This window comes from Notamacropus eugenii, chromosome 1, assembly GCF_028372415.1.
Source record: "Notamacropus eugenii isolate mMacEug1 chromosome 1, mMacEug1.pri_v2, whole genome shotgun sequence".
Classification (NCBI taxonomy): domain Eukaryota; kingdom Metazoa; phylum Chordata; class Mammalia; order Diprotodontia; family Macropodidae; genus Notamacropus; species Notamacropus eugenii.
The window spans coordinates 152,684,055-152,711,531 of record NC_092872.1 but is presented as its reverse complement, the minus strand read 5'-3'; the positions used below and the strand labels follow the sequence as shown (position 1 = coordinate 152,711,531).

General features: G+C 37.7%; 2 protein-coding genes and 1 non-coding gene across 4 annotated transcripts in view; all 3 read right to left on the bottom strand.

Moving 5' to 3' along the window:
• Nucleotides 1-2,602: 2,602 nt before the first annotated feature.
• LOC140521901 (U6atac minor spliceosomal RNA) lies at nucleotides 2,603-2,726 on the bottom strand. The gene has a single exon (XR_011973176.1). It is a non-coding gene; the product is annotated as a U6atac minor spliceosomal RNA (small nuclear RNA).
• Nucleotides 2,727-7,679: 4,953 nt separating this feature from the next.
• TM2D3 (TM2 domain containing 3) lies at nucleotides 7,680-16,370 on the bottom strand. 2 transcript variants are annotated; one of them, XM_072616864.1, is made up of 6 exons: nucleotides 16,172-16,285; nucleotides 13,355-13,530; nucleotides 12,795-12,952; nucleotides 10,999-11,173; nucleotides 10,401-10,476; nucleotides 7,680-8,268 (listed from the first exon to the last, which is right to left on the bottom strand). In XM_072616864.1, the coding sequence occupies exons 3-6, from the start codon at nucleotides 12,924-12,926 to the stop codon at nucleotides 8,103-8,105; spliced, it is 549 nt and encodes a 182-aa protein (XP_072472965.1). In that variant the 5' UTR covers nucleotides 12,927-12,952; nucleotides 13,355-13,530; nucleotides 16,172-16,285; the 3' UTR covers nucleotides 7,680-8,102. The 2 variants fall into 2 exon arrangements, with proteins under 2 accessions (XP_072472965.1, XP_072472956.1); XM_072616855.1 differs by lacking the exon at nucleotides 13,355-13,530 and having other exon boundaries at nucleotides 16,172-16,370.
• Nucleotides 16,371-19,315: 2,945 nt separating this feature from the next.
• TARS3 (threonyl-tRNA synthetase 3) overlaps nucleotides 19,316-27,477 on the bottom strand; it is a 29,899-nt gene continuing 21,737 nt past the window's right edge. Inside the window, exons 13-19 of the mRNA XM_072616840.1 lie at nucleotides 26,631-26,768; nucleotides 25,889-25,966; nucleotides 25,700-25,800; nucleotides 23,004-23,108; nucleotides 21,534-21,606; nucleotides 21,105-21,219; nucleotides 19,316-20,039 (exon numbers count right to left, since the gene is read on the bottom strand). Of these exons, the coding sequence (XP_072472941.1) occupies nucleotides 19,891-20,039; nucleotides 21,105-21,219; nucleotides 21,534-21,606; nucleotides 23,004-23,108; nucleotides 25,700-25,800; nucleotides 25,889-25,966; nucleotides 26,631-26,768 (759 nt within the window). The 3' untranslated portion in view covers nucleotides 19,316-19,890. The remainder of the gene's footprint in view (nucleotides 20,040-21,104; nucleotides 21,220-21,533; nucleotides 21,607-23,003; nucleotides 23,109-25,699; nucleotides 25,801-25,888; nucleotides 25,967-26,630; nucleotides 26,769-27,477) is intronic.

Sequence of the window (27,477 nt, the reverse complement as noted above, 5' to 3'; positions counted from 1 at the left end):
TTGCCCATACTTTGTATATTCACGTATTAACATCTGAGACAGCTTCATTACCACTTCCTCCTTGGACCTTTCTGAATTTTTGGACAGCTCTACTTACATTATTACTTCTGGTCAGCTATCCCTATATTATTACTTTTCTCTTCAGGAAACATTATATTCTCTCACAAACTTCTTTGCCAGTTTAAAGCTCTTTTTGATTAGCCATTACATTATTATGAATTCATCAATCAATCAAGAAGCGTTTATTAAACACTCACTATGTGCCAGGCATTGTGTTGAGTGCCAGGGGATATTTAAAAAACAAACAAACAAAAAGCAGAACCTTCTTTGTCCACAAGGAATTTACATGCTAATATATAGAATGTATAAAATATATATATTTAAAAATTAGAACATGCAAAACAAATATCGAGTAGAAGGAAAATAATCTTAGAAAGGAGATAGGATTCTTAGAAGCTAAGAAGGACCGAGAAAGGAGTCTTTGAGAGGATGATGTTCAAATTGAATCTTAAAGGAATACAGAGACTCAGAGAGTGAGAGGTTGGCAAGGAGAGCACTCCTGGTATGCGGAACAGCATGTGTAAAAGCACAGAGATGGGAGATATAATGTCACATGCTAGGTATAGCAAGTAGGTCAGTATCATTGTAATGCAGTGTATGCGGAGGAGAGTAGACTATAACAAGACTGAAATGATAAGAAGACAGCAAGTTGTAAAAAGCTTTGAATGCCAAACAAAGGACTTTATGTTGATTCTAGAAGGAATAGGGACCTCTTGCAGTTTAGTGAGCAAGTCAGTGGCAGTCAGTCCTATACATTAAGAAAATCACTTTGACAGCTGAGTGGGGAATGGATTGCAATGTATGTGAGTCAGAGACAACAGAGAAAACTTGCAATAGTCCAGTTAAGATGTGATGAGGGTTTGAATTAAGTGATGCCTCTGTGACTGGAGGGAATGGGACACAGGTGAAAAATGTTGGTAGAGAAAATAGTTACAAGATTTGTCAGCTGGTTGGATGTGTGGGACAAGCCCAAGAGAAGAATTTAGGGTGAGATTATGAGCCCTGGGTGACTGGAAGGATTCCTGACCTCACGCCTGCTGCCCAGACTGCCTGCCACAAGTCTGTCTGCTGGCCAGCTGTCAAAAAGATCTTTTTAAAGCATAGATTTGACCTTGGTCACCCACACCCCCTTCCTCCCCCAGGCCCTCTTCCCCCTTGTAGTCAATAAATTCCAGTGGCTCCCCAGTATAAATAGAATAATCACTAGTATAAATTCTAGCGGCTCCCAACATAAAATACTGTTTGGTGTCCATCAATCCCTATCTTTACAGTTTTTTCATGCTTTACACGCTCCCCCAATCCCAGGGACCCAGGCCTTCTTTCTGTTCCTCGAACAAGACACTGTCTTTCCCAACTGGAACGTTTTCTCTGGCTCTCTCACATACCTGGATGTTCTTCCCTCCTCCCCTCTACCTCTTGCCATTTCTGTCTTCCTTCGAGTTCCAGCTAAAATCAAATGTTCTACAGGAAACCTCTCCAAATCCCTCTCCCATTTAGCTATTAGGTATAGGCCTGTCTCATTTCCAGGCTTTCTCAGATCTCTAATGGCTACAAATAATATCTTTTAATAAACCTTATTAAGATGCTTTAAATTCTGTGCATGGTTTTTCTTCCCTAAGGAAAGAGCCAGGAGGCACCTTATGTAAGCCAGGCAGATTTGACCATCACTTCCCTGGGGACTCTGGTACAGACAGTGCAGGACCCTGCATCCCTGAGCCCCAGAAATATAGCTCCCTCTCATCTCCCCTGGTCATTGGCCCAGACCCTGAAGCCATCACAGCAGGGCAGTAATCACTACAGACACTAACAGCAATCAGACCCTCATGCGATGAAGGCCCAGGGTTGGTGGCAGTAGAAGGCAGAGAATCACAAGGCCTAGAGGACAAATGTGGAGATGAGGATATGCCAGCTATAGGCTATCAGCTGGTGGCCTCAGGCAAAGCCCTAGTTGCTTGATCTAGTTAGAGCTTTGCATATTTGTGTTTTGTGTCTATGAAATATATTTGTACATTTGACAAATATTTATTAACCACTTATTTGTGCAAGGTATTGACCTTGTTAAACAATGTAGGATATAAAAACATGAATATACATTCCTTGCCCTCAACCAGCTGACCAGTGCCTAGTAAGAGAGACAGACAATATAATGAAGAGAAGAAATAATGGTGGGAATCTTTGACACAAAGCTGTGGATACCTAGCTGTCTGCAGCATGAAGAGATTTGGATTTTCCTACCATAATAGCATTGCTATACTCAAACTAACCTGTAGAAATGCCATCTGGTGGTTAACAGAGGTATTGTCCTATTTGTGATAATCAAGCACTGTCCTTATGCTATGAGGAGTTGGACTTTATGCAGCATTTAATTCTTCAGGAGTAGATCTTAAAACTGTGACTTATATAGGAACATAAGTGTTTCCATATTGGTTCTAAATTTTGTGCATCTGTCTCAGAATTATTGACACAAAGGATGAAACTTGATAGAGCATTTTTGCTTTCCTTTCTGTCAACTTTCAGGATTCCTTATGTCTGGGTTTTTCCCACTAGCCAGTTTAATGCCATAGAGTAGGTGGCATTAAATGCCTTAACTGTATATGTATTTTAAAGGCCACTAGGACCTTTTTCATCCTTATCAAAGGGGGTGCTAACCTGGTCTCCTACTACATCTGGGGCCATCCCAGCAGTCCTGATCTATATCTTGCTACTGGATGCAAATTGTTCTGGAGGAGAAAGTGAGGCTGGTGACTTTGCACAGCCTTGCCTCACTTAAATCCAGTTCACTTGTATGTGATGACATCACCTTCCTGATGTCATGATCCTCTTCCAGAATGAAGGATAAACAGTGGCCAGTTGTGGCTGTAATTTTCATAAATCTGTTAGAACTCTTTTAAAAAATTTCTTTCCACTAACTACCCTCTGGGGGCAGTAAGTTTCTTCCCCTCTCTGTGAAGTAGCATTTCTTATTTATATCAAATTTATCTGAACTAAGAGGCTATCCTTTAGCCATGTATTTCAAGTGTAAGGGCACAGGTGCATAATGACCTTATCTGCACCATATATAATTTTAAACATTTTAGTTATATTGTCTGACACTCAAGACCTTAGGATTTAGAGCTAGAGATAATCTAGTCTAATTCTCTCATTTTATGGTTGGGGAAATTGAGGACCAGATAGAAGTGATTTGCCCAAAGATATAGAGGTAAAAATAGAAAAAGAATTCAAACCCAGGTCTTTTGACTCTAAATCCAGCATTCTTTCTAGTATGCCAACCTCTTAGCCTTCACTTTTCTGAACTAGGGTCCTAGTTTTTCTTATAGAACATATTCCCACCTCTCGGCTACGTTAGCTATTCCAGAGATGCAAGTGTGCCATATAGAGAAGTCCCCAGAAGGTTAATTGTGGTCTACTCATCATCTCCAAATTAGCCTTGGTTAATAGCTTGTATTTTCAACATCTCTGGTCAGTGATTTACATTGTCAGTCAAGAGTATCTCCTCCCCAAGAAATTTGGCTCTATCTACAGGAGTTGCAGCCAAATCTTAAGGTCTGTTAGGGACAAAGCTCTTGCAGGTTGGCAACAGGACTGCCTCTTTGCAAGTGACATCAGTTTCCCTCAAGAATTAAATATCTATTAACTCTGGAGAAGATTTCCCAGTAGTCTAAGAAAATCCAACACAGACATTCTTTAGTGAAATAAACAGCAGAGCTGGGAGCCTTCTGCCGATTTACTTTAAGCCACCAGAGATGGAGCATATTTCTCAAGTTTTACCAAAAGATTCAAATATCACATCAATCTTCTTGTTAACAAATCTGTGGGGGGCGGGGGGTGTGGGTGTTGGTCTGGGTATGTACATACACACATATTTAATATATACATACATGCATGTGTATATATCGATACATAAATATACATGTATATGCACATATACATTTACATATACATACACATAAAACTGTCTGTGGATAAGGTACTGTGACATGCTAAGGATTTAAAAAAAAATACAGTAACAAAGAAACTGCTGCCCTCATGGAACTTACAGTCTACTGGGGGGAGAGGATATGTAAATAGATAAGTAAATACAAAATAATTTGAGGAGAGGGCAGTAGTAACTATTTTTTTTTTAAAAGCTTCCCAAAGGAGGCAGTATGTGTACTGAACATGTTATTTTATGGGAGATAAATTAGTTTTCCAACTGGGCGTATATAAAAATTTTATAATGAACTGGGAAGTATCATGGTACACTAGAAAAAACGCACTGAACTAGAAGTCACAGGACAGTTTGAATCCCATATTTGCCACTTACTACTTATGTGAACCTCAGCAAATTGTCACGTTTCAGCCTCAGTTTCCTCATTTGTAAAAAGGGATTTGACTACATGACCTACAAGATCCAGTTCTAGACTTAGATCCTAAAATACAAAAAGTGCAGGAAACCAAATACTCAGTATTATGAAGGTAGGTTACTATGTCTTTAGAAGAAAAGGTATAAGGAAAAGCACATTACCATTATTCTGAGGTACCAACAAATCACTGAGACAATTATTAGAACTGGAAGAGATATAGGAAAATACGTACACTAATGCACTGTTGGTGGAACTATGAAACAATCCAATCAATCTGGAAAGCAATTGGAACTCTGCCCCAAAATGTAATAAACTATACAGACACTTTTTGACCCAGCAATACTGTTACTAGGGCTATACACCAAAGAGATCAAAGAAAGAGAAAAAGGACCCCACATGTACACAAATATTTATATTTCTTTTTGTGGTAAAAAAAATATTGGAACAGAGACGATGCCCATTGGTTGGGGAACAGCTTAATAAGTTATGTATGTGAATGTAATATACTGTTGTGTTGTAAGAAATGATGATCAGAAAAACCTAGGAAAAATCGTATGAACCCATGCAAAGTAAAGTGAGAAAAAGGAGAGCAATTTATACAATAACCATAGTATTGTAATCAACTCTGATTCAGTAACTCTGATCAAAACAATAACCAACCACAATTCTAATGTATTTATGATAAAACATGCTATCCACTTCCAGGCAGAGAACTGATGGACTCAAGAGTACAAACTGAAGCATATTTTCTTCTTTTTTTTTGACATGGCTAACGAGGAAATTTGTTTTGTATAACTATACATATTTGTAATGGTTTTTTTCTTGCCTTCTCAATGGGCGTTACAGCAAGGATCCTGGCATACACAGGAGGGCCTGCTGTTCAGGTTCTTAGAGCTGCTTTTCTAAAAGAAAAGCAATCATTTTAATCAAACATACAGCAACAGAGAAAATACAAGCAAGACCGACAGGGCTTCCAACGGTCTGAACATAGGCAGTACATCATTACCAGAGAGGGAAGCGCCAACATCTGGGTTTTCAAAAGGAGTGGGGAAAGAAGACTTCTTAAAACACCTGCCCATAGTCTCATCTGCACATGAACCTTCTTCCAAAACTAAACTTCAAAGCAAACCCTAATTACCAAAAGGTGTAAAAGTCTTCAAGCAAGCAAACCCACCCCTTAGGAAAAGGTTCCTTAATAGCCCCACCTAAGGCCCAGGTGGGGAAGATTTTTAATTCCCATTACAATGGATGAGGTAAGGGAAGAGGAGGGAGAGAATTTGGAGTTGAAATTAAATTTTAATTATAAAAAATTCATTTTCCAATAAGAAAAACAAATTTAAATTGGACATTGCTGGTTATCCTTTTCTTACTATATTGCAAGGCAAGAGTACCACCTTGTGATCACAGTTAGAACTGCAGGGTTTAAAGCAGCTATTTTCTTTTAAAGCAATCATAGACAGAGTTGGGTGGGATCTTTGAGGACATCTAGTCCAGCCTTTTCATTTTACAGATGAGGAAACTGAGGCCCAGAAGTGAAATCACTTGTTCAGGTTCACATACCTACATCAAAAAGCTGGAATTTGAAACTGTCCGGATTTCAAATCCAAATGATTTCATTTTCCAATATAATAACTTTTCATCTATTTTATTTCCTTATTAGATTATAAATTCCTTCAGATTAGTATAGTATGTCTTATGCATCTTAGTGTCTGGCAGTACTTAGCACAATATAATTCACATATTAGCACTTAACAAATTAAAGTGGAAGTGCATTAACAAGGATTTATTAAGTAACTATTCTGTTGGTCATCATACTAGGTATCAGGGATACAAAGACACAAGTAGGAAAAAGCATGTACACAAGTAAATACAAAACATCTAAGACAAGGGTTCAGGAAAGACTTTATGTAGAGGAGATGGGTGGCACTTGAGCTGCAAGAAGTTCTAAGAGGCAGAGAGAGGCGGAAGGTGCCAAGACACCGAAACAGAAGTTGGATAATTGTGTACATGGAACAGCAAACAGGCTGGTTTTGAGGAAATTTAGAACACACGAAGGAGAATAATGTATAAGCCTGGAAAGGGAGACAGGAATCAGATTGTGAAGGGCTTTGAATGCCAAACCAAAATGTCTGTATCTTATGTTAGATGCAAAAATGCACCAATGGAATTTTTTTTGAGCAGCGGAATGACATGGTCAGTTTCACTTATTAAACCATGGTGAATCCATTTTCTAGACAAACAAGGGAAAATTCTGCCAATTTTTCCTCCACATTTGGTATAGAGGGGTAACTAAGCTAAATTCTTCATCATTGTTGAGTAGCCTTTCTATGCTTGGGCTAAGTAAAGCTTTTTTAAACTGTTAATTGATGGCCCACCAGTGGATCTTTTTATGCCAACATGGATCTAAACTACCAGAGGTCGGGCCTACCCTATAACAGCAAGAAATTATTAATATGAGGAATTCAGAGAACATAAGAAGACTCATATGAACTGATGCTGGGGATAAGCAGACCAGGAAATATACACAACTACAGATAGAATGAAAGAAACAATGCTATATAATGATGACCAAGCTTAACTTCAGAAGAGTTGAGAAAATGTACCACCCTCCCCTCCTTACATAAGTGGCAGACTAACATTATTACTGTGTTGATTAATTTTGCTCAACTGCTTCCCTCCTCAATCTCTCTTTGTTACAAGCAATGGCTCACTGAGTAGGAAAGGATATATTTTAAAATGAAGGTGATATAAAGACAAAAAAAATATCAATAATTAAGTTTATAAATCATTTTAAAAGGGTACCACTTTGGAAAAGCCAATTAAGGACTGGAAAGCATCTTGTAGTTTTTAGGTCTTAAAGGGGGTGGTTAACAACAAATACAGGTTGTCTTAAGGCAATACTCATAAATACCCAAAATAACAAAAGAAAAGTCCTCAGAGAAGGTGCAGGAGAAATGAAGTGACATTGAGCATTTGTTGAATAACACTGAACAAAAAGGAACGGGATCATTCCATATAGGATCACTGTAAACGACACTAGAAACAGATTCTCAATACTTCTTAAATAAACCTGAAATATTACTGATAAGTGTCAGTATTCATGCATTTCTTTAAAGGCATATATACAAATTGAAACAAGATAAAAAGTACCAGAGCCTACTGTTAAAAATAAAAAGGCCAAAATCAGCTGGTCAACAAACATTTATTTAGTGCTTACTATGTGGCAGGCATCGTAAATAGATATGAAGACAGCAAAATCTATATAGACAGCTGGAGTTTAGGCATATCATTTTATTTGGTAACCTAAAAAATAAAATCTTTTGACACTTTTTGCAAAACAAATTACATTAATATCACATCTCTGAATGACAAGTTTTATGAATAAGTTATATAGAACACAAAACTAAAGTCAAAAGAGTGAATGCTGTTCAAACACTGCAGAATTTGTTCCTCTAGTTTAACTGTGCAACTTTAAATACTTTTCATAGAAAATAAAGAATTTATTACAGATAAAGGAAAACAAATTCCAAATAAACATGTTTTAATGACACTCATTTATTTAACCTTAATTAAGGCAGGCAAAGTACAGATACTGTACATTAAAACATACAAATAGCAACAACTTGACAATTAAAACAGATTTATACATTCTAAAGCACTTTTCTAACGTTGCTCCCTTTCAGAAGCGCATTAATCATTTTAAATGTACAACGAACCATCAGCTGGTCCAACATAGCCAACTCCAATCAGTAGAACATCTATCAAAGTCCATATTCCCAGGCCGCCAAAGCTGAACAGCTTGCCTAGACCTTCTCGCCACTGACCCAGGTAGAATCGATCTGCTCCAAATCCACCAAGGGTAATGCTATAACATAAAACAATGATTGATTAATATTAAGTTCTAATTGACTATAAACTAATTCCATAACTCATTCTACGTAAAAGAAACTCCTTTCATGTCTGCAAACAATTTATGTTTCAACAAATGAATGTCTACCATGAACTTTAAACAAATAATTCCATTATAAATTAATTTTCAACACTGCAGCTGGAAAAAAAACAAAACCTAGGTATAAAGACTTAATATATATGTGTGTAGATATGCATGTGTATACAAAGTAGGTAGAAACAAGTCAACATGGCAGTAGGATAGAGCTCTAGTATCAAACATTACTAAATAACCCAACTTTTGATTTCTTCTTTAGAAAAAAACATTTCATTTTCTAAGAATGAAAAATACATTTTTAAAAGGATATTGGGAGTATCACAGGATGGAATAGAGAGCTGGTCAATCAGGAGAAGCCAGCTTCAAGGTTTCCCTCTAACTCATGAGTCTGTCCATTCTCACATACTCATTTAGCCCCCGCAGTCCTTAGGCAATTTCTGTAACATCTATATATGACTATAATGTCCAGATCTTATTAGTAGACTCGCTAGACTTTTCCAAAGCTAAGACCCAGTAAGCAAGCTGTGGCCTGAGCTTAGCATAACAACATCCTTTCCACTTACGTAGAACTGAGAGTCCCTGAGATTGGGCACCAACAGGCTCAGACGTGAAGCCCTACTATGAACAGACTTTTTATCATTAGACAACCTGCTCTCACTGTTGCTGTTATGCCTTACTACTGTTGCTACACTCTTTGAGTCTTTGTCTAGCCACAAGTATATCAATCAAGGATCAGCCATACTAAAACATGTCTCACCACTAGGGGTGGGACCCCAGCACATGCATCTCATCTTCCTCCTTGCTTGCAAGCCATTTCCCTCACTTTGAAATTAAACTTCTGTTTGATTCCTGACTCTCCTGTATCTAGCCAGTTCTGTTCAGTTCCAGCTACCCACAGGTTAGTGCTAGTTCGGCCCAACTGACAATAAGTTAAAGAATTTCTGATCTGCATCAGTCTAAGGAGTTTGCACAATGAAAGTTACTTAACGCTGACAGAATGCCAATTCCAGAACAACAAAAAATTAAAATCTATGTAGAGAATGCAATGTATTAAAACGGAGCTTGGTGGTGGCAGGTAAAGGTTTTAGTCTTCTTTCTGGTACTAACTAGTTATGAGACCGTGGGAAAGTCACTTAATTTTTCTGGATCTCAGTTGCCTAATTTCCAAAAAGAAGGGATGGATTACATGACCCTACAAAATGTTAAAATTCTAATATTTAAAAACATTTCTCCACTGGAAAACATTTACAAAGTGATTATTAAGAGAATTCAAAATAGCAAAGCGTTACTTATTTTTTCTACTCAACAGTTAAAACTCAGTTTTGAAACTATTTTAAAAACTATTAATATTAAGCACTATACCTGGGGCAAGCAATTTTGTTAGGAATCAGAGGATGAAGCCTAGTGCAGAAGAAAGAGTACTATATTGCAGTTGGAAGAATCTGATTCAAAGTTAATTTTAAGTTAATTAAGTTAATTTCTCTACTTGGGCCTCAATTCACTCATCTGTAAAATTAAAGGGTTGAGATAAATGACTTCTACGGTCTCCACTAACTCTAAATCTATGATTCTGTGAATATCTTTCAATCAGTATGTTCAGTTTTCTGTTTTAAAGAATATCAAGGAGAAATTTTAAAATTAAATTAGAAGCAAACACCCTACATTTAAAAAAAAATTCTTGATAATATTTTACCATTTTAATCATGGTCTAATTGTCACCTATAACAATGCTATCAAGTGAAACGCTTTATTGGCATTATTTAAAACTTTAACATATAATTAAACCAAAAAGGAATACAAATATCAACAACTGAGTAAGTTATTTCTAAGACAGTCACCTTGGGAGGATTCATGTTGATGATTCCTGTCCACTAAGTCCCTCTTAGTAAGGCATCAATCTAGTCAACTAAATTATCTGGCACATGGCAAAATGTCAATCAATGAGTACTTTGATTTAGCTTAGTATGTTCACTGGATTACACTGTATGCCAAAGGGATCCACTGCTCATCTTTTTTAAAAATTCAAGTTAAAACCTTCAGTAACTCTTTACCTTAGTGCCAGGGCAGTAGACCATTTGTAACCTCCAGTCCAGTTACAGTACAGCATTTTGGGAAAGGTACGTTTACCTTAAAAAAGGAACACAATACAATGAAAATGGGTATAACAGTTAGTAATACTATGGCATAAGAGTTAATGGTGATTAATGGGTACTATGATCTGTAGATCTACAAGTCAATGCTACTTTTTTTTAGTAAAAATAGATTTTCCACTCCGTGAAATAAAAAGATTCCATGAAATTCTTTACCCAGTCTACTTTTAACATCTTGTCAGATACAAAGAAAATAAACAAATAGAACACTAACAATTCAACCTCATAAAAATTGAATGTACCTGAAAAACTAGATATACAAAAAGCTACCTCCATAATGTGGAACACTTTTAATGATGCAGCAGCTCATTTTCAGAATCTATTTATTTAGTTCATTATCAAATCAGATCCTTTGTTATCAAAAGCCATAAGCATGAGGCTAGTAAACAGTTACTATAAAGGGACAGTACAATCCAAATTAAAATTCTATATAAAAAGTATTTGAATTTTTTTTTTTGTTTAGCAGCACCCAAAATTACCTGCTTAAAATATAACTTACCCAAGCAATGAATATGATCATGAACTGTACAATTGGCACTATAACGCTGTCGGGGACAGGAGACAGTCATACAGTTTGTAGCATTGGAACACTCATAATCTGTTTCTGGAAGTTGCCAGCAAAAGCTGCAGGTCATATTGATTGTAAAATTATGTTGCTTTGTGAAGTTCTGATCCTATACATCAAAAGACAGCATTGATAAAACAGTAACAACCTGTTAATGTGTCGAGAAGAGTTTACATTGCCATACAGTACAAGGTTTCAAAAACACAGAATCAGAGGACTTTAGAGTTGGAAGGAATTTGGAGAACAAGGACACTACACATCACAGATGCTTCATAAAAATCCACTTGCATTTTACTAACTAATTAAACAATGACTTGTTATACCACACTGCTTCCCTTATTAAATCTCATATTTTTCTTTGTGGAATTTGACAAAGACACCCCTCAAATTCTTGCCTTTTTCTGCTACTCCTGAACTTTTTTTTTGATTCCTGGATTAAAGAGAGCAGCCAGTATACAGTTTCATGACGGAAATAGATGACATAATCAGTTGTGTCTTCTCTCTGGCTAGGACAGCCTAGGTACATGAAGCAGTCAGTAGGAGGGCTTTGCCATAATTAATATTGCCAACTGTTGTAAGCACAGCAACTTTCCTCCCAATGGATAAAAACTCAAATCTGAATATCTGGTTTAGGTTATATTACATTTTGAAACTTCCTAGTCATGTTTGTAAAAGAAAGACAGCCTAACAGGAAAAGAAACTGGAATGAGATGGAACCCCAAACAAGTAAATGAAAGAGCAAGAAGGTCCAGAAAGCCTGAGGAAGAGAATGGACTTGAAGCAACCAGGTGGTAAAAGGAGAAACAAAAAGAATACACAACCATCGAAGAGATCTGAGACATGTGTGCGTGCACATGCATGCAAGCACACACTCACCCCCCCACCCACCTCCTCTCCCTACCCACCCCACCACGGCAGGAGGAGAAAGATGAAGGGCACAATGGTAATGGGAAAATCTCTCTTGGATTTCAATTGTACCATCATTTAACATGTTTTCTTCCCACTCTTCTACTTCAGTGATAATCTAGTTTATTTTTTGATATGCCCATACCCCTTATTTAGTGTTGTGAACAGTCCATTCAAGAGGATATCTTAACCAAATAAAACTGAGACACTAGAAACAGTTTACTGGTTTACTAAATTATAAGAATACAGGAAAATAATATTCTTGGGACCCAGTAAAAATGCTAGTAAGAACTCCACATGGGAAATAAGACTTTATCAGTATATTTGTTATTATGCTTCCAATAGAATTGTGGGTTTTATTCTTCACTTACTTTTTTTAAAATACATATTTTTAAAATCTGAATGACTTCCATAAGTTTAATCAGGTTGCTTTATAGCCCAATAAACAGACCAGCCCTAAAATGCAAAAGTTGTCATTAGTGCTCAAAAAAATTGCTCAGTGGATCTTCTGAGGGGGATCCATCTTAAACGAGCAACAGTAGGTAGGAATTTCAACTTCCCATAAGGCTCACAGTAACTGACTTGAGTAACATGTTACAAAATACTAAATGACTTGAATGAAAACAAAAGTTTCTGTTTAATTTCAGTGGTTTCAACCTGCTAATACTTTTTTCATAAAGTACTACCTGCAAAATACATAGTACTTGGGGTTTTTTTAGATTTTTTGTTCCGAAACATCAAGACTGAATTATATCTAACATGAGTTTGGGTTTGTATTTTGGGTTTTTTTTGACATACATTATGATGAATGTTTCCATACTTACAACACAAGTAACATGAGGTTTGACAGTGCAGTCAAAAGTGACAGGTTTTCCATACACACAAGAGTAATTTGTCTTGCATTCTATGCAGTCTGCAGGAAGCTTGCTACACAAACCATTGCTTGGACACTTCATCACATAAGCTGGAGTTTCTGTACTTTCTGTGAGGTGAAAGAAAAGATTATTCTCTTACAAAATTATTCAGAATAAAAGAAAAATTAGCAATGCCCTAAACTAGGCAAAATGGTCTTAATTCTCAGCAGTAAAAACAAAACAGAGAAGCAACTAGATACTGCACTGAAAATAGAGGAAGAAAGTAAATTTTTCTAATACAGTAAAAAAAAAATCATATAACAAGAATATTAAGTCTATGGAAAACTGGGGGATAAGGACTTGAGATAAAGATGACAACCTACTTCATTAAAAACTATTTAAACACAAAATATGTTAATAGAATAAAATAGCCTTATTAAAACTTTTACTCACTAATTTGAAAAAGGACACAAAAAAGCATTGAGAAACACAGAAATGGGAGGTGGGAAGACATTAAATATAATCTTTACCTTCTTTATCATTTTGCCCAGAGTCTTGGTGACAAGAGTCGTCACCATATTACTGAAAATCATCATGCTACAACGGAAAGAGATCCCCTTGGGTTTGATGTCAGATGATCTGGGTCTGAATGTTGACTCTGCTACCTACTGCCTGAGTGACCTTGGTCAGGCTTCATATTCCTCATCTGTAAAATTAGGAGGTTAGACTAGATGAGCTGTTAGATCTCTTCCAACTCTGAATCATAATCCTATCATCTTGGTGTTCATCTTGGGTAGAATGCTATGTTATTAATTAAACATCTAAGGAGAGATAATGCTTCCAACACTTCTATCTTTTGCATTTACTATATCTTTGTAGAACTGTATTACATGTGAAAACCATAATAAGTGTTACAAAGAGTATAAACAAAAGAGGCTGACTGGCTTTTTAGTCTGGACTTCAGAAGACAGAAGAACTTTCTAAGAGTCAAAGCCAAAGATCTGGTAGAAAACTCTGCAGTCCATGAGAAGCATCAGAAGTGATCAGACTTTCATACTAACCACACAAGACCAAATAATAAACAAGAGTGCCAATTTATAATAAGAATAATTGGATAGTGGTCTGAATTTCAGTAGTTCATTCTTTCCCCAACAGGAAAGGCTACTTTGAAAATCAAATTAATAACATTAGATTGTTCTGCAGAGTCAAAGGAGCAGACACCCTTAATAAATAGTTCCATCCTCCATCAACGAGTTAGCCTCCAATAAAGCAGTACATTTGACAAACAAATCTTGACATTTTTTGCCCACCAAGTCTGGCACCTTCTTTCCTGGATGACTACGAATAAATTATTGCTCTGCTGGTCAATTTTTCCTCGACTCCAGACTTATTATAAAACTTAATTGCTACAGTACTTACAACTGACTGTTTTAGAATTCAGTTTTGGAATCACAGATCAAGAGTTGGAAGGATCTCTGAGACCATTTATTCAAAGCTCCCCATTTTACAAAGGAGGAAACTGAAGCCCAAGGAGTTTAAATAATTTTTGCACAAGGACTCACAAGTAATTAACACGAGACAGACTCTAAACCCAATTTCTCTGACTCTACAGCTAATATTTTTGTACTGTACACCCTTGTCTTACCAGTTTATCATATAGTGCCCCTTCCTAACTTTCTTATTATTGTTGAAAGGCATCACCATACTCTGTCTTTGGGTTTTTGTTGACTCTTCATAGGCTCTCCCCCTACATATCCAACATGGTGCTAAGTCCTGTCAATTTTACCTTTGTAACATCTTTCCAATAGACCCCCTGCCTCCTGGCTGCTGCAGGCCCTACTCATCTTCCACTTGAACTATTGCAATACTAGCCTTTCTAGTTGATCTCCCTGCCTTGAGCCTCCTGCCTACTCCGGGCCATTCCCTGAAAGCAGGGGTCATAACCGTTCAACTACAGTGGTTCCCTACAACCTCCAGGAACAAATGTAAAAATCCTATTTGGCTTTTTAAAAACCCTTTATAACCTGTGTGAGAGACAGCAACAGTTAAGTTTCCACAGTAAGTTACTGTTAATTGATAATAAGAAGGCCAGGAGGCTGCAGGTGGACTCAGCCAATCAAAAGACAGACGGTGGCCTTCAGAAAATTACAAAGTTTTTGATAAAGGAACCAAATCCAGCCGGAAGCAGCCAAGAAAAACCGCCTAGGGTTAGCTAGAGAAGGCTTTCCTTCACCGCGCTGGCTTCATGAACCTCATGGACACAAGCAGAGCCGCGGGGCATACACTGACCCCTCCATTTCTGATCATGGGTCCTATGCTGGAGCATGTTTGGGAGGGAGGGTCATACAAGGGGGGGTCACCCAGTGGGCATGGAGATGGTGACCTACCCACCCCCTGTGGGAGGATCTGCGCAGCTCATGGCACTTCTGTACTCAGGCTCCCTCCTCCTGAAGGGGGTGGGGGCAGCTTTGGCCAGAGCCTCCAATTCCTCCGAACCCCGCTGTCAGAAACCTTCCTTGACACCTCCGTAGTGTCCAGCGTGTCTCTAACGACCTGACCCCTTCATGCCTTCCCGTCTTCTGAGACCTCGCTCCCCTCCACCTACTCTACGACGCTGGGACGCTGGTCTCACCCTCATCTCCCGCCTCCATGCGTTTGCAGGGGCTGCCCCACCTGCCGGGAAGGTCCTCTCCCCACAGGTTACCTCACTCTATCACGTACGGCATGTTCGCGCATAGTTAGCACGGGCAGTCCTGCCTCTCTATCCCCAGCAGCACTAAACACACTGTGGGCGATGCCTAAGCGGGGACTAACGGCCGGTCGGGCTCGGATTCCTCTTGGCCTGGGCCAGAATGTTTAATGAAAATTTAGCCAGATATTTACAACACTCTGGCTTCAACTGTAACCGGCGGGGCTGGTAATGGTTCGCGGGACCCTTAGATCAGTTATTCGTGAATGGTTGGCCCTCTCAATCTGCGTCGTCTGGAGAGGGAGGGCGGATGGAGAAGAGGAGGAGGGGCCCCGCCGGCGCGCTGAACGCAGCTTCCGGGGCTCCTTCAATAGACGGGGAAAGGTCCAGGGAGTAGGGGGCGCGTGAGCTACGGGAGGGTGACGTCACCCAGGGGCGGGGCGAGGAGAGGCGAGGGGCGGGGCGAGGAGAGGCGAGGGGCGGGGCGAAGAGAGGCGAGGGGGCGGGGCGGAGAGCGCTTCCCTCCTCCTCCGGAGGCAGCGGCACCAACTGCCCCGTCCGCCTCCCCCGCACACACACTCGCCGTCCTCAACGGCTCCCGCCCCCACCATCCAGGCCTGACTTCCGCATCTCCCGTGAGGGCTAGCCCTCGACTCACCGCCGTCCGTTAGGATGTAAAGCTGCGAGAGGAAGAGCAGGGCGCGGCTCAGTCCGCCCAACGCCGCAGTCGCAGCTGCCACGGCCACCATTTTGTCGGCGTGCTTTCACTTCCGGGTGCTTACGTCACACATCAACGCGGATGAGGAGTCCTCGAATGGGATGTGTCCGAGAGACGGCCGGGGAGTGAGGCGGGGCCAGGAGTTGGCTCCTCAGTGGCTGGAGACGAGCCGCGCCTTTGCCCCTCCCCCACGCCCTCCGGGCGCATGTGCAAACAAACCCGGACGCCTGGACGTTGGGAGGCGTGGAAAGGAAAGGCTGCTTCCGGATAGATAAGGTGGTCAAAGGCTATGACTAGGTGGTGGAGATACCAGTATCTATACGGAAGACAAAGTGCCGGCAGAAACGTGCAAATTAAAACAGCTCCGAGGTTCTAGCTCCCATCCACCCCGTTGGGAAAAAAAGGCCGAATGACGAACAGACGTCGGCGCGGCTCAAAGTGTCCTAAACTGCGCTTGCCTTGACCCGGGGATGGCGCTGTGAGGCCGAGGGGTAAGTGCGGAGAGGACAGGTGAGAGCGGCTCCTTCCACGCTGAAAGCTGAAGCGAGGGTGACATCCCCCCGGAGCGAATGAGAGCATTGACGGCGACCTCCTGGAGCCCCGAGGCCACGCTGCCCACTCCTGACGGAGCCGTAGCCAACGTGGACTGTGAGGACTTATTGTGAGCGTCTTTGATGTTTTTCTACCGAGGGAGAGACGCTGAAGAAAAATAATAAATGTTTGTAAAAATACATATATATATATTTTTTTTAAAACTTTTTTTCTCACTTAATTGTTCCCTAGTTTTCGATCTTCTACCTCTCCTGGGAAGTTCTTTGGAATAAGTTTGAAGGATTGACTTTACGCAGTGATTCAATTCAATTCAGTAAACATTTATTAAAACCCTACTGCATACAAGGGCCGCCTTCAAGAGCTTACATTCTATTAAGAGGCTACAACGTAAACAAGTGTAGTGCAAGGACAGTGGAGGTGGGATAGTCTAGGTACAGTGGAAAGAGTGCTGTCTTCTCCGGAGTCAGAGGACATGGTTTGAATTCTGCCTCTGGGGCTTAGCCATGCCACCCTAAGGGAGCCATTTAACGTCATTTTCCTCAGATAAAGTGAGGGGGAATCAAACCTTGGCTTGTGAGGTCCTCTTCAGCGCTAGCTCCGTGACCCGATGATCTGTAACACTACCATAGGATTATAGAGGAATTTCACTGAAATGACGGGGTTGGACTAGATCTCTCTGGGCCTTTTCTACCTAGAAGTGAATGAACTCACGGTGAGCTGGTGACTGTACTGGCATCACTAAGGGGATAAGGGTGTGGCTTCAGACCAAGTGCTTTTTGACTCAGAAAACTGATGAGTATTCTTTATCCTGCTGGGCAGCCTTCCATTTGACGAAGAAAGCCCAACGTCCCTCACATCAAAATCAACTGCAAGTCACATCATCACTCCCTGATGTCATGGTCCTCTTTAAGAACAAAGGTCAGACACAAAAGCATAGCTGACACACCCCAGGACGGGTAACATTGACTTTTAGATCATGGTGTGATGTGACTTGATAGGGCCTTCCCTGAGAGCAGATTTTATTCAAGAGGATGGGGAGAATATACATTTTAAATTTTATTTGAGGAAAGAACAAGAGGGACCTACAAGTCACTGAGTTGATAGAGAAAGGACATATCACTACAAGAGAGAATAGGAAAAAAAGGTGGGGATTAAGGTAACAAATACCAATTTTGTTGACTTCACAATTTTGCATTGGATTGACTCTATTGCTTAGGATGGGCCCAGGAAGAACTGGCCCTGTTCATCTCCAAAGTAAGCAACTCATTTGTAGAGTAACTTGAAACAGAGCCAAAAGTCTCCCCCATCCTGCAGTGTAGTCTCAAGGGCACTGGATTTTTATTTGAGTCCTGACTGTTCCGCTGACTGCCAAGGAGACCTTGGGCAAGTCGATTAACCTCTGGACCTTAGTTTTCTCATCTATAAAATTAAGAGGGCTAATTCTCTTCCAGCTCTAAAGCTATAATCCTATGATACTACCATTATATGAACCAAGTGATAAGGATGGTAATAACAGGCAAGGAAAGAGCTGATTGTTGAAGATGACATTTTTTAATTGTGTAAATTGTTCTAAATCTTTTCTTAAAAGCATATAGCCTTCATCTATAGTTAATTCAAAAGGTATTAAACATCAAGGAACTCAAAGGTTATACCACAGTACCTATTAGTACATATATATAACGACTATCCCAACATCCTTCAGGTCTACCACAGTACCTGAAATTTCCACCAATAAAAATATACTTTGGGATTAAAGTACTGTTAATCTGGTAACGGATTAACAGTACCTATCCAGATCTCTACTTACTCCTAAATATGAATCTTCTTTGCTATATTTAGGAAGCTCATTATTCTTTGTCCTCACAGATTATGTCATTCCTCCATCCTAGGATTTTCCTCACTCCTATTAATTCAATATGTATTTTAGTTCTCAATATCTAGTTCAAGTTCTAACACTATAGAAAAGTATCCCAAGAGAACTCTAGCCTACTTTCTCTAACTCACTTTGACCTTATTTTCTATTTCACATCATTAGCTCCTTGAGTGTTACAGTTTGTCTTCTCAATAAAACTGCAAACTCTTTGTGCGTGAGAACATGTATTCTACTTCTTTTGTACCCCACATCTAGGATTGTAGACACATTGATTGGCAATATTTTTTTATTTTGCCTAGAGCTATACCTGCTCATGGAAAATGGGTTTGTTTTCTTGAATAAATCCTGAAATTGGCTTATTTTTTTTTATGGATTTATTGAAAAAGAAAATTATAAGCAGACTGTCATTTAATCAAAGATATAATTTGATTGAGAAAATGTTTTGGAGCATTTACTAGGGTGCTTAATAAAATATTTTAAAATGTAGTGTTATTTCATTTTTTAAAAAAGGGAGTTAACTAAGTTGTAAAAGATACCCAACAGCATAAGAATTGCAGATCTTTAATGTATGCAGTAAAAATAGTAGCAGTGTACCTTCCTCTACACTTACTTTGAAGTTCTCTGTTATCCAAAGTAAGTAATGAGGAATTCAAGACTCATTCAGATTCCTTTTTTTAATGTGTGTATAAAGCATCTACAAAAAAAAAGGTCCTAGATATTTGCTGCATGAATTATTTGCTGAATTCTGAAGGAACAGTTTTCCATAGAGCTCAACAACCATAAAATATCTAAGACATAATATCATCATTGCAAAATAAAATAAGATTGTCTTTGTATAACCAAAAGTTTCACAGGCTTTTATTTCAAGTTCATCTGTCTTGAAAAGCTTAAATAACCCTTAGTAACATCACAAAAGGTACATTTGCTATGATTTTCTCTTTTCAATAAAACAAATTCCTTTGTCTAACAAACACAATCCAAGGCACTGTTTTTCCTTGAAAATTCTCCTAAACTATCTTCTTTTATTGCTACCCAAAACACCTGCATAATTTAGATTTATTTCAGAATACTAGGTACTGAAACTGAATCATACATGTTTTCCCTTCTGCCTGTGCCTTGTGGTTGGTGAGTCCAAAGCTCTGGCAGTAAGGAAAATTTTAGGAAGCTAAGGAAAGGAATTCCATCTTCAAATCTTAGAAGGTGCCTGAAGGGTGGCCAGTAGAAGACAAGAACTTCAAAATTCTTCCTCTGCATGTAAAGTACGAGACTCCTTTAGTTTCTTCAATTTATTAATGGTGGAAGCTACTGAAGTCTCCCCATGAATTTTGTTGTCTCTTGTTCGAACATTGACAGCATTATTTATTTTTTCTTTTTCTCCAACCACTGTTTAAAGAAGAAAGGAAAAAGCGTGTTCTGTTTTTAGTCAACAGTTTAGTTAACAGCTTAGACATTTGAACATGTCACAAAATGTTTTTAATCTTGTTTTCCTTTAAAATTAATGACATTATAGTTTTCTTTATAAGCTCCCTGAGAGAAGGTATCTTTTTCCAAGCACCTTCTCTGCACCTTACAGTCTTAGAGAGTTTTCTGGAGCAGAAAGTTAAGCACCTTGTGAAGGGTCACAAAGCCAAGAGGTCACAGATGGGTGCTGAACCTCAGGATTCCTGACTTAAAGGCCAGATCTCTATCCATTATGCCAACCTATTGCTATATTAGGCTCATTATTTTTATTATTTTAGGTAGAAATGAACTTTTCAAAGTCTCACAGGAAGTAGTGTCATGTCTACAGGTATACAAATGCAATTTCTTATTTCTGCATCATCTATGATACTGAAACTAAGTCCAAGAGTTAGCATTCAACCACTCCCTAAAGAATTACCTTCCGTGATTGTCAAACAAATTTTATTTTGACATCCAGATTCACTTTTTTCATTATTTTAAATTAGTACTCCCACACATATCCCTTAGTCCAATCCATAAAATTTCTTATAAATCAAAAAGGTAAAACAAATGTATTATTCTACTTCCACCAAGTGGCTAAAATGGAGGAATTTGATTTCATGGAAAAGAATCAACTTAAAGAATCAACATCCATTAAGTAATTTCCTTCATCAATGGCTCAGAAATAGCATTCATATAAAAAGCATATAAGGATTCTTCCAATTAATAAGCAAACAAGCCATACCCCAGGGTCTGTTTAACATAAAACTTCTTTTTGCATGTTTGAGATATGATCACTAAATAAAATAATGATGCCATACTGATCACTTTATTGATCATTTAATTAGTCAGTTTTGGTCACTTTATTGGTCATTAAAATGCAAGAATAAATCTCTGGAAAACTAAATACTTATCCTATTCTGACCTTTCAAAGCAGGTTAATTAACCTTTAATACATTTCCACGTTCTGAACCTCGTAAAAATGCATGTGTAAAAAATTTAAATTACCTAGAATAAAATTATACTGAGCCAGTTGTGCATTTCGTATTTTCTTATTTAGTGTGCAGCTTTGATCTAGATCAACATCAGCCATGAATCCAGCTTCAAAGAATTCCTCGGATATCTGGGGGAAATTTCAGACAATTCTTTTATTACAGCATTTATTTTAATAGAAAGTATTGCAAAATGTTAGCTTGACTACATCCCAAGATAAATACTGTAAGCCCAATTCTGAAAAATCTTAAGAAGCACCTAAGTGATTTAGTTCTTTATTTATAGTGATTTGTTTTACTACTAGATAGATTTAATTCCATTCAGAACCCCAGGTACTGCATTAATATAATAGTTTTTAACTCTGCAGCACTTCAAAGCCCTTATGAGAAATGTAAGGCAAAGTTATAACCATCTAGTACATATTAGAAAAAGCTTTTAGCTTGCCTGTAGTGCATATTCTTCACAAGTTGGCCCTACAGGGATTACCATTACTTGACGTGGAGACAGCCAGAAAGGCCTGAAAAATATAAATGATGTATTGTTTTAAGAACGTTCTTGTTATTTATGCAAATTTCAATAATAAACATGGGACAGAATCTTTAAGGTTTAAAATAAACATATGTTTGTTATAAAATACTTTTTAATTTGTCTATCTCTGGATCACGCTTTCATTTACATTTTTCCCTCTTCCTGTTTTCAGGCCACAGAGTGCTGCTGAGGAAAGACTGATACCTCAAAAATCTTTATTTCTGAAAATTCTTTTTCCCACAATTCTGTGAGATAGGAAGCAGTTTGGGCAAAGCAATACTTTTTCTTCTCTCCCATTAACTTCCCATTCCAATCCCCAGAGAAGCTGTTTCAGACTCTCTTCTCTCTTCTCACCTTCCACACCTCTCCCTCCCTCCACCCAGAGGTTAAAGCACTGGATCTCTCCTTTTACTGTATTGAGGAAAATGAGGCTGTTCAATATAAGCTCCCTTTTCTTCTCTTCTTTTTATCTCAAAAATCCTTGTCATCCTTCCTCCTCTTGCTCCCTTTACTTTGTCTGATAATGAAGTGATCCTTTTCCTCTCCAAGGCCAATCCTTCTACATGTGCTCTGGGCACACTCCTTTTCCATCTTCCCTGGCAGACTGCCTCTACCATCAGCCCCTCTCAATCTCTTCCACCTACAAACAGGTCCAGAACTCTGCCATCCTTAAAAAACCTTTACACCCTTCCATTCCTCAAGCTGGCATCCTGTATCTTTCTGCATTTTCTCAGTTAAACTCCTAGAAAAAGATGCTTCTACTTGTTTCATATTTTAAAATTTTCATTTCTGCTAACTAGTTAACAAAGACTAGAGCAGCAGGGTTTAACAAATGTTAATATACCTTTCTGATTTTCTCTGACAATCTTTATTATTTTGAGACAAAATTTGGAATACTTTTTTTATTATGAAGATATAGTTACTGTATCACTTCAAACCAATATTTCTCTACTTCTCCACTTGAACGTGTATTTATAGAAGGGAAGGAGAAAATACCATTTATGGAGCATCTACTATGTGCCATGCACTGTGCTAAGCTCTTTTACAAATATTATCTCATTTGAGATGCACAACAAACCTGTGAGACAGATGGTATTATTATCCTCATTTTGCAGAAACTAAAGCAAACAGCAGTTGTGTGACTTCTCCAGGGTCACACAGCTAGTAAGTGTCTAAGACCAGATTTGAACTCAGGTCCTCCTGACTTCAAGGCCAAGGCTCTCCTTCTTTTTATGTTTGTTAGATAGAATGACTTTCTGGGTAAAGTAGTATGAAGAGGGAAGGAGTAGGGAGAGCAGAGTGATAGATGTGGAGATGAAGGTAATTTTAAAATAAAAGAAAGCAATAACATTTTCAGTTAAAAATATTTTTTCTTTTATCATTTACCATTTTCCTCCATAGTTTTCTGAAAGAATGGCTATCATTCTCTCTACGGATCCCAAAATAGCTCGGTGAATGATCACTGGCCTTGTCTTATCATCACCATCCTTGCTGAAATAAAAATTATAGTGTTAGACATTTTATAATCTTTTAGCAATAACAACTATGTTCCTGTCTTCCAGTTTTCTCCTTCACAATATATGATAAAATACTAAGTATCTGATTTGCACTAAAACCTTTACATATGTACTGTAGTTTATTTGAAAATATGGCTCTGAAAAAATGTTAAGACTCATTTCAGAACATCAGAGTCTGTAATTAAAAAACAAAAAGAACTGTTTCTGTCATAACTTTCTTATAATGAAAAAGTAGTAACAAATAGTTTAAAAGTTTCCCATCTATTCTGGTACATGCATTTCAATTGCTATTGCAAAGGTTAATTGTAAGACACATTTTTAAAACAACCTTTGGATCAAACTCTCACTAAAAGGAGAACTCAATCAGCCAAACAACAAACAGTTACTAAGAACCTACCGTGTGCCAAGCACCATTAGGTTCTAAGGCTACAAAGCCAAAAGTGAAACTAATTCTTATTCTCAAGAAGCTGACAGATTAATCAGGGAAACGGTATTTTTGTGAATAGTTATATGTAAAATGGATACAAAGGTATTGAGGGGAAGACATTAGCAGCTAGGGGCATCAGGAAAGGCCTCATGTAGAAATGGTGCTTGAGTCAAGCCTGTAAGTAAATTAGGGCTTCTGAGCGATAAATGTGAAAAGGGAGAGCTTTCCAGGCATGGGAAATACCAGGGTAAAGAGTGTGAGCACAGGAGGTGAAGGCTTGGCTGGAAAGGGGAAGCAAGCTATTGGACAAAAGCTTATGAATACAGGAAGGCTGAACTCTACACTGGTGGAGACCTCAAACGCCATGGTGTCCAGCCCCCTCAGTTTACAGAAACTGAAACCCTAGGAAGTTAGGGTTTGATGTCTTTGTCACTCATTTGCTCTGTACACTAGATTCTCCCCATGTAATGGAACACTTGTCAAAGCATTTAGCGATTATGAAATTAGTTACTGACAAGATAAACAGAAAATGAGTCAAGAGTTTTACATTCAAATTATTATTCTTGCAGGCTCCTTCTAGCACTTTTGTTGTCAAAGAGGAGTGAATGTGTGTTCCTGGGCTATAAAACAAAGAAACCGATACTGGATTTTGTTAATGTTTATAATATGGAATGAAGATGGAAGTCATATATGCTTTGATCTTCTACCGCTCCTGATTTCCTAAACTCTCCTTTAACGATTGTTTGGCTAGTACTTTGTCCATCAGGCTAGAACAGGTCATGCTAGACTAACGTTAGCTTCTTTTTTTTGACAAGATTACTACATTGGTATATCAAAGGAATGCTATAGAAAGAGCTGGTCTAGATTTCTGCAAAACATTTGATGAAGTTTCTCAGTATATTTACATGGAAAAGATGGGGAGATCAGTATTACAGTCAGATGAACATGGTACTGGTCGGATAGTTGAACTATTAGGAGAAGTGATTAATATAATGAGGTCCAGTTGGAAGGATGTTTCCAGTAGAGTACCTCTGGGATGTATGTTTGACCCATTGCTGTTTACCTTTAATCAATGACTTATATAAAAGCATAGCTATGCTTCTCAAATGTGTAGATGACACAAAGCTGGAGGTGTAATTAACATACTGTATGATGCCAAACAGCCAAACCCAGCCAAGTCTATTAAGATGAACTTCAATAAATTTTACATTTGGATTAAAAAAATAACTTCAAAGGACAAAAGGAGTGAGGTTTGGGTAGATAGCAGTTCCTGTTTAAAAATCACTAAGATTTTAGTGGACTGCAAACTCATTGAAGCAACAGTGTAATATAGAAGTCTAAAAAGCTAATACAACCTTAGCTTCAATTGAAAGGTCTGATTTCCAGATATAAAGAGATACATATATATATTTCCAGAGTCCTGCTGTACTCTGCCCTAGTCAGAGAATTACTAATATAACTTAGACTACATTAAGAAAAACACTGTTTTCAAGACTAGGGAGGTGATAATCTTGCTGCCCTGGTTAGATTAAATTTGGATTGCTGTCCAGATCCAGATGCTTCATTTCAAGAAGGATATTGATAACAGAACATAGGCTCTCTAGGTCTCAGTTTACTTACATGTAAAATTATGAGTCTGGACTAACTGACCTCTAACGTATGTCATAATTCTAAGTCTGTGTGTATAATGAATTATATAAAGGATTCATAAATAACAGTTAAATTAATATATCTATGCAATAATTTTATTTTATAAAAATGGAATTTCCATTGAAATGGTATCATGCAAAAATTATATATTTAAAACTAAATGTGGTTGAGTAAAATGATCAAACATAATTCAGGTTAGAAGTTTGAGGGAGAGAAAATATGTTGATATGCCTTATCCCTAAGCTGAAATGGGGTAGAAGGAAAGATAATTGTCTAGCTCTGACATGCTTGTTTTATATGATGAGACAATCATTAATCAAAAAATAAGTATTTATTAAAAACATACCATATATCAGGTGAGGCAGTAGGCCCAATCTAATGTTTTTGTTTTATTAAGTAACAGAGACTGTCATCATTCAAATGACAATTAAAATCAGCAATCAAATTAAAATAATTACAGTACTTATGATAGTAATTCAACTACTTACCTAACATATGTAAGGTTAAATCTGAGGGGTAGTTGGAAATCAAGCTGAATGGTGCCACACTGGTGGTACCTGCCAATGGCATCTTTGATTTTTATATCAATCTGTAAATTAAATTATTTTTTGTAAGATACATGGATTTTTCAACTCACATTTCATAAGCTATTCGAGAAGTAATTTTACTTTACTTACTTTAGGCCCATAAAATGCTCCATCTCCTGGGTTTAATTTCCATGGCTCTCCAAATTCCTTTAAGCTGTTTTGAAGTTGCTAATATTAAAAAAAAAAAAAGAGAGAGAGAGAGAGAGCGTTGTAACCCCTTATTACATTGTAGATTTACTTTTTCCATGTATTCTTCAGGAAGCTTAAAAAATATTTTATTGAGTGTGCATGTCACTTATGAGGTTAAGCAAGAATCACTGAAGTAAAGAATATGCCTTTAATATGTATATAAGTTTATTTTAGTACAATTTAGTATACCTAAAAATAAATTTAAGCAGTAAAAATCTTAGCTAGAGAAAATACAGTTTAAATAATTCAAAGTAAACTATTTTATGTGACACCTTTAATAATTTTTATACTGAATGATAAAAAAGTAATAAACATTCTATTCTTAGTTTTTTAAATACAAAGAAAGTTAAACCTGCTATGAAAATACGACTCTATAAAATAAATATTTTAAAATCAACTCTCCTAATTTAAAAGCTTTATGTTACTTTAACACTTGAATAAATACAAAATGGTATACAGGTGATCCACCACTAAGTAAATTCCCATGATGTGTATGACAGCCCACAAGCTACCTAACCTATATACCTATAAACAATTAACAGTGGAAAAAGAAATTATAATTGAAAAAAATTCTATTACAAAGTGATGAGGACTCACAAGGAACTAACATAAAAGAAAATGGCAAACTTTTTTTGGTTTGTACCTTTTCAGCTTGGTCCCATATTTCAATTTCTCCTAGGAAGTTTTCAGGCCGTGTAGAAAAATTTAATTGAAAGGAAAATCCAAATACTGCATAAACTGATTGTAAAAACTCTAGGCATCCCTTCATTTCTTCTTCAATCTGAAATGTAACCAAATGGTGAATTTAAAATGCTCTTTGTTAAGCATAGCTACCTTTTTTCCCCTCAAAACTATTGAAATATTTTTGAAATTAAAAAAATGTCAAAAACTGCAGCACATTTCTAGATAACACATTTTTATCACACCCTACTAAAATTATACACCTTACTAAACTTACTCTTGTCATCTAGGTGGGATGGTAGACAGAGGGCCAGGCCTGGAGTCAGGAAGACTTAAGTTCAAATTTGGCCTCAGACACTTACTAGCTGTGTGACCCTAGGCAAGTCATTTAACCCTGTTTGCCTCAGTCTCCTCATCTGTAAAATGAGCTGGAGAAGGAAATGGCAAACCATTTCAGTATCTTTGCCAAGAAAATCCTAAATGGGATCCCAAAGAGATGGATATGACTGAAATAAGTCAATAACTAAAATTACTTGCTACTAAACAAACTTTAGCTAGTAATTGGATTTATTAAAAAGCACATAGTAGCAGTGCATTTATGAGATAAGATTTCTAAGAAGTCTTCACTAAATGTCAATCTTTCTAAGCTTCACAATTTCATTATTATTGATATTTATATCTCAGAAGGAGCTTTTAATTATAAATAATTCAGGAAAACAAAAAATAATTGATACAAACATACACAGAGAAAATAACAAAGCAGGTAAAAACTATAGAACAGATTGCTGCTCTATCGATTCAGTATTTTT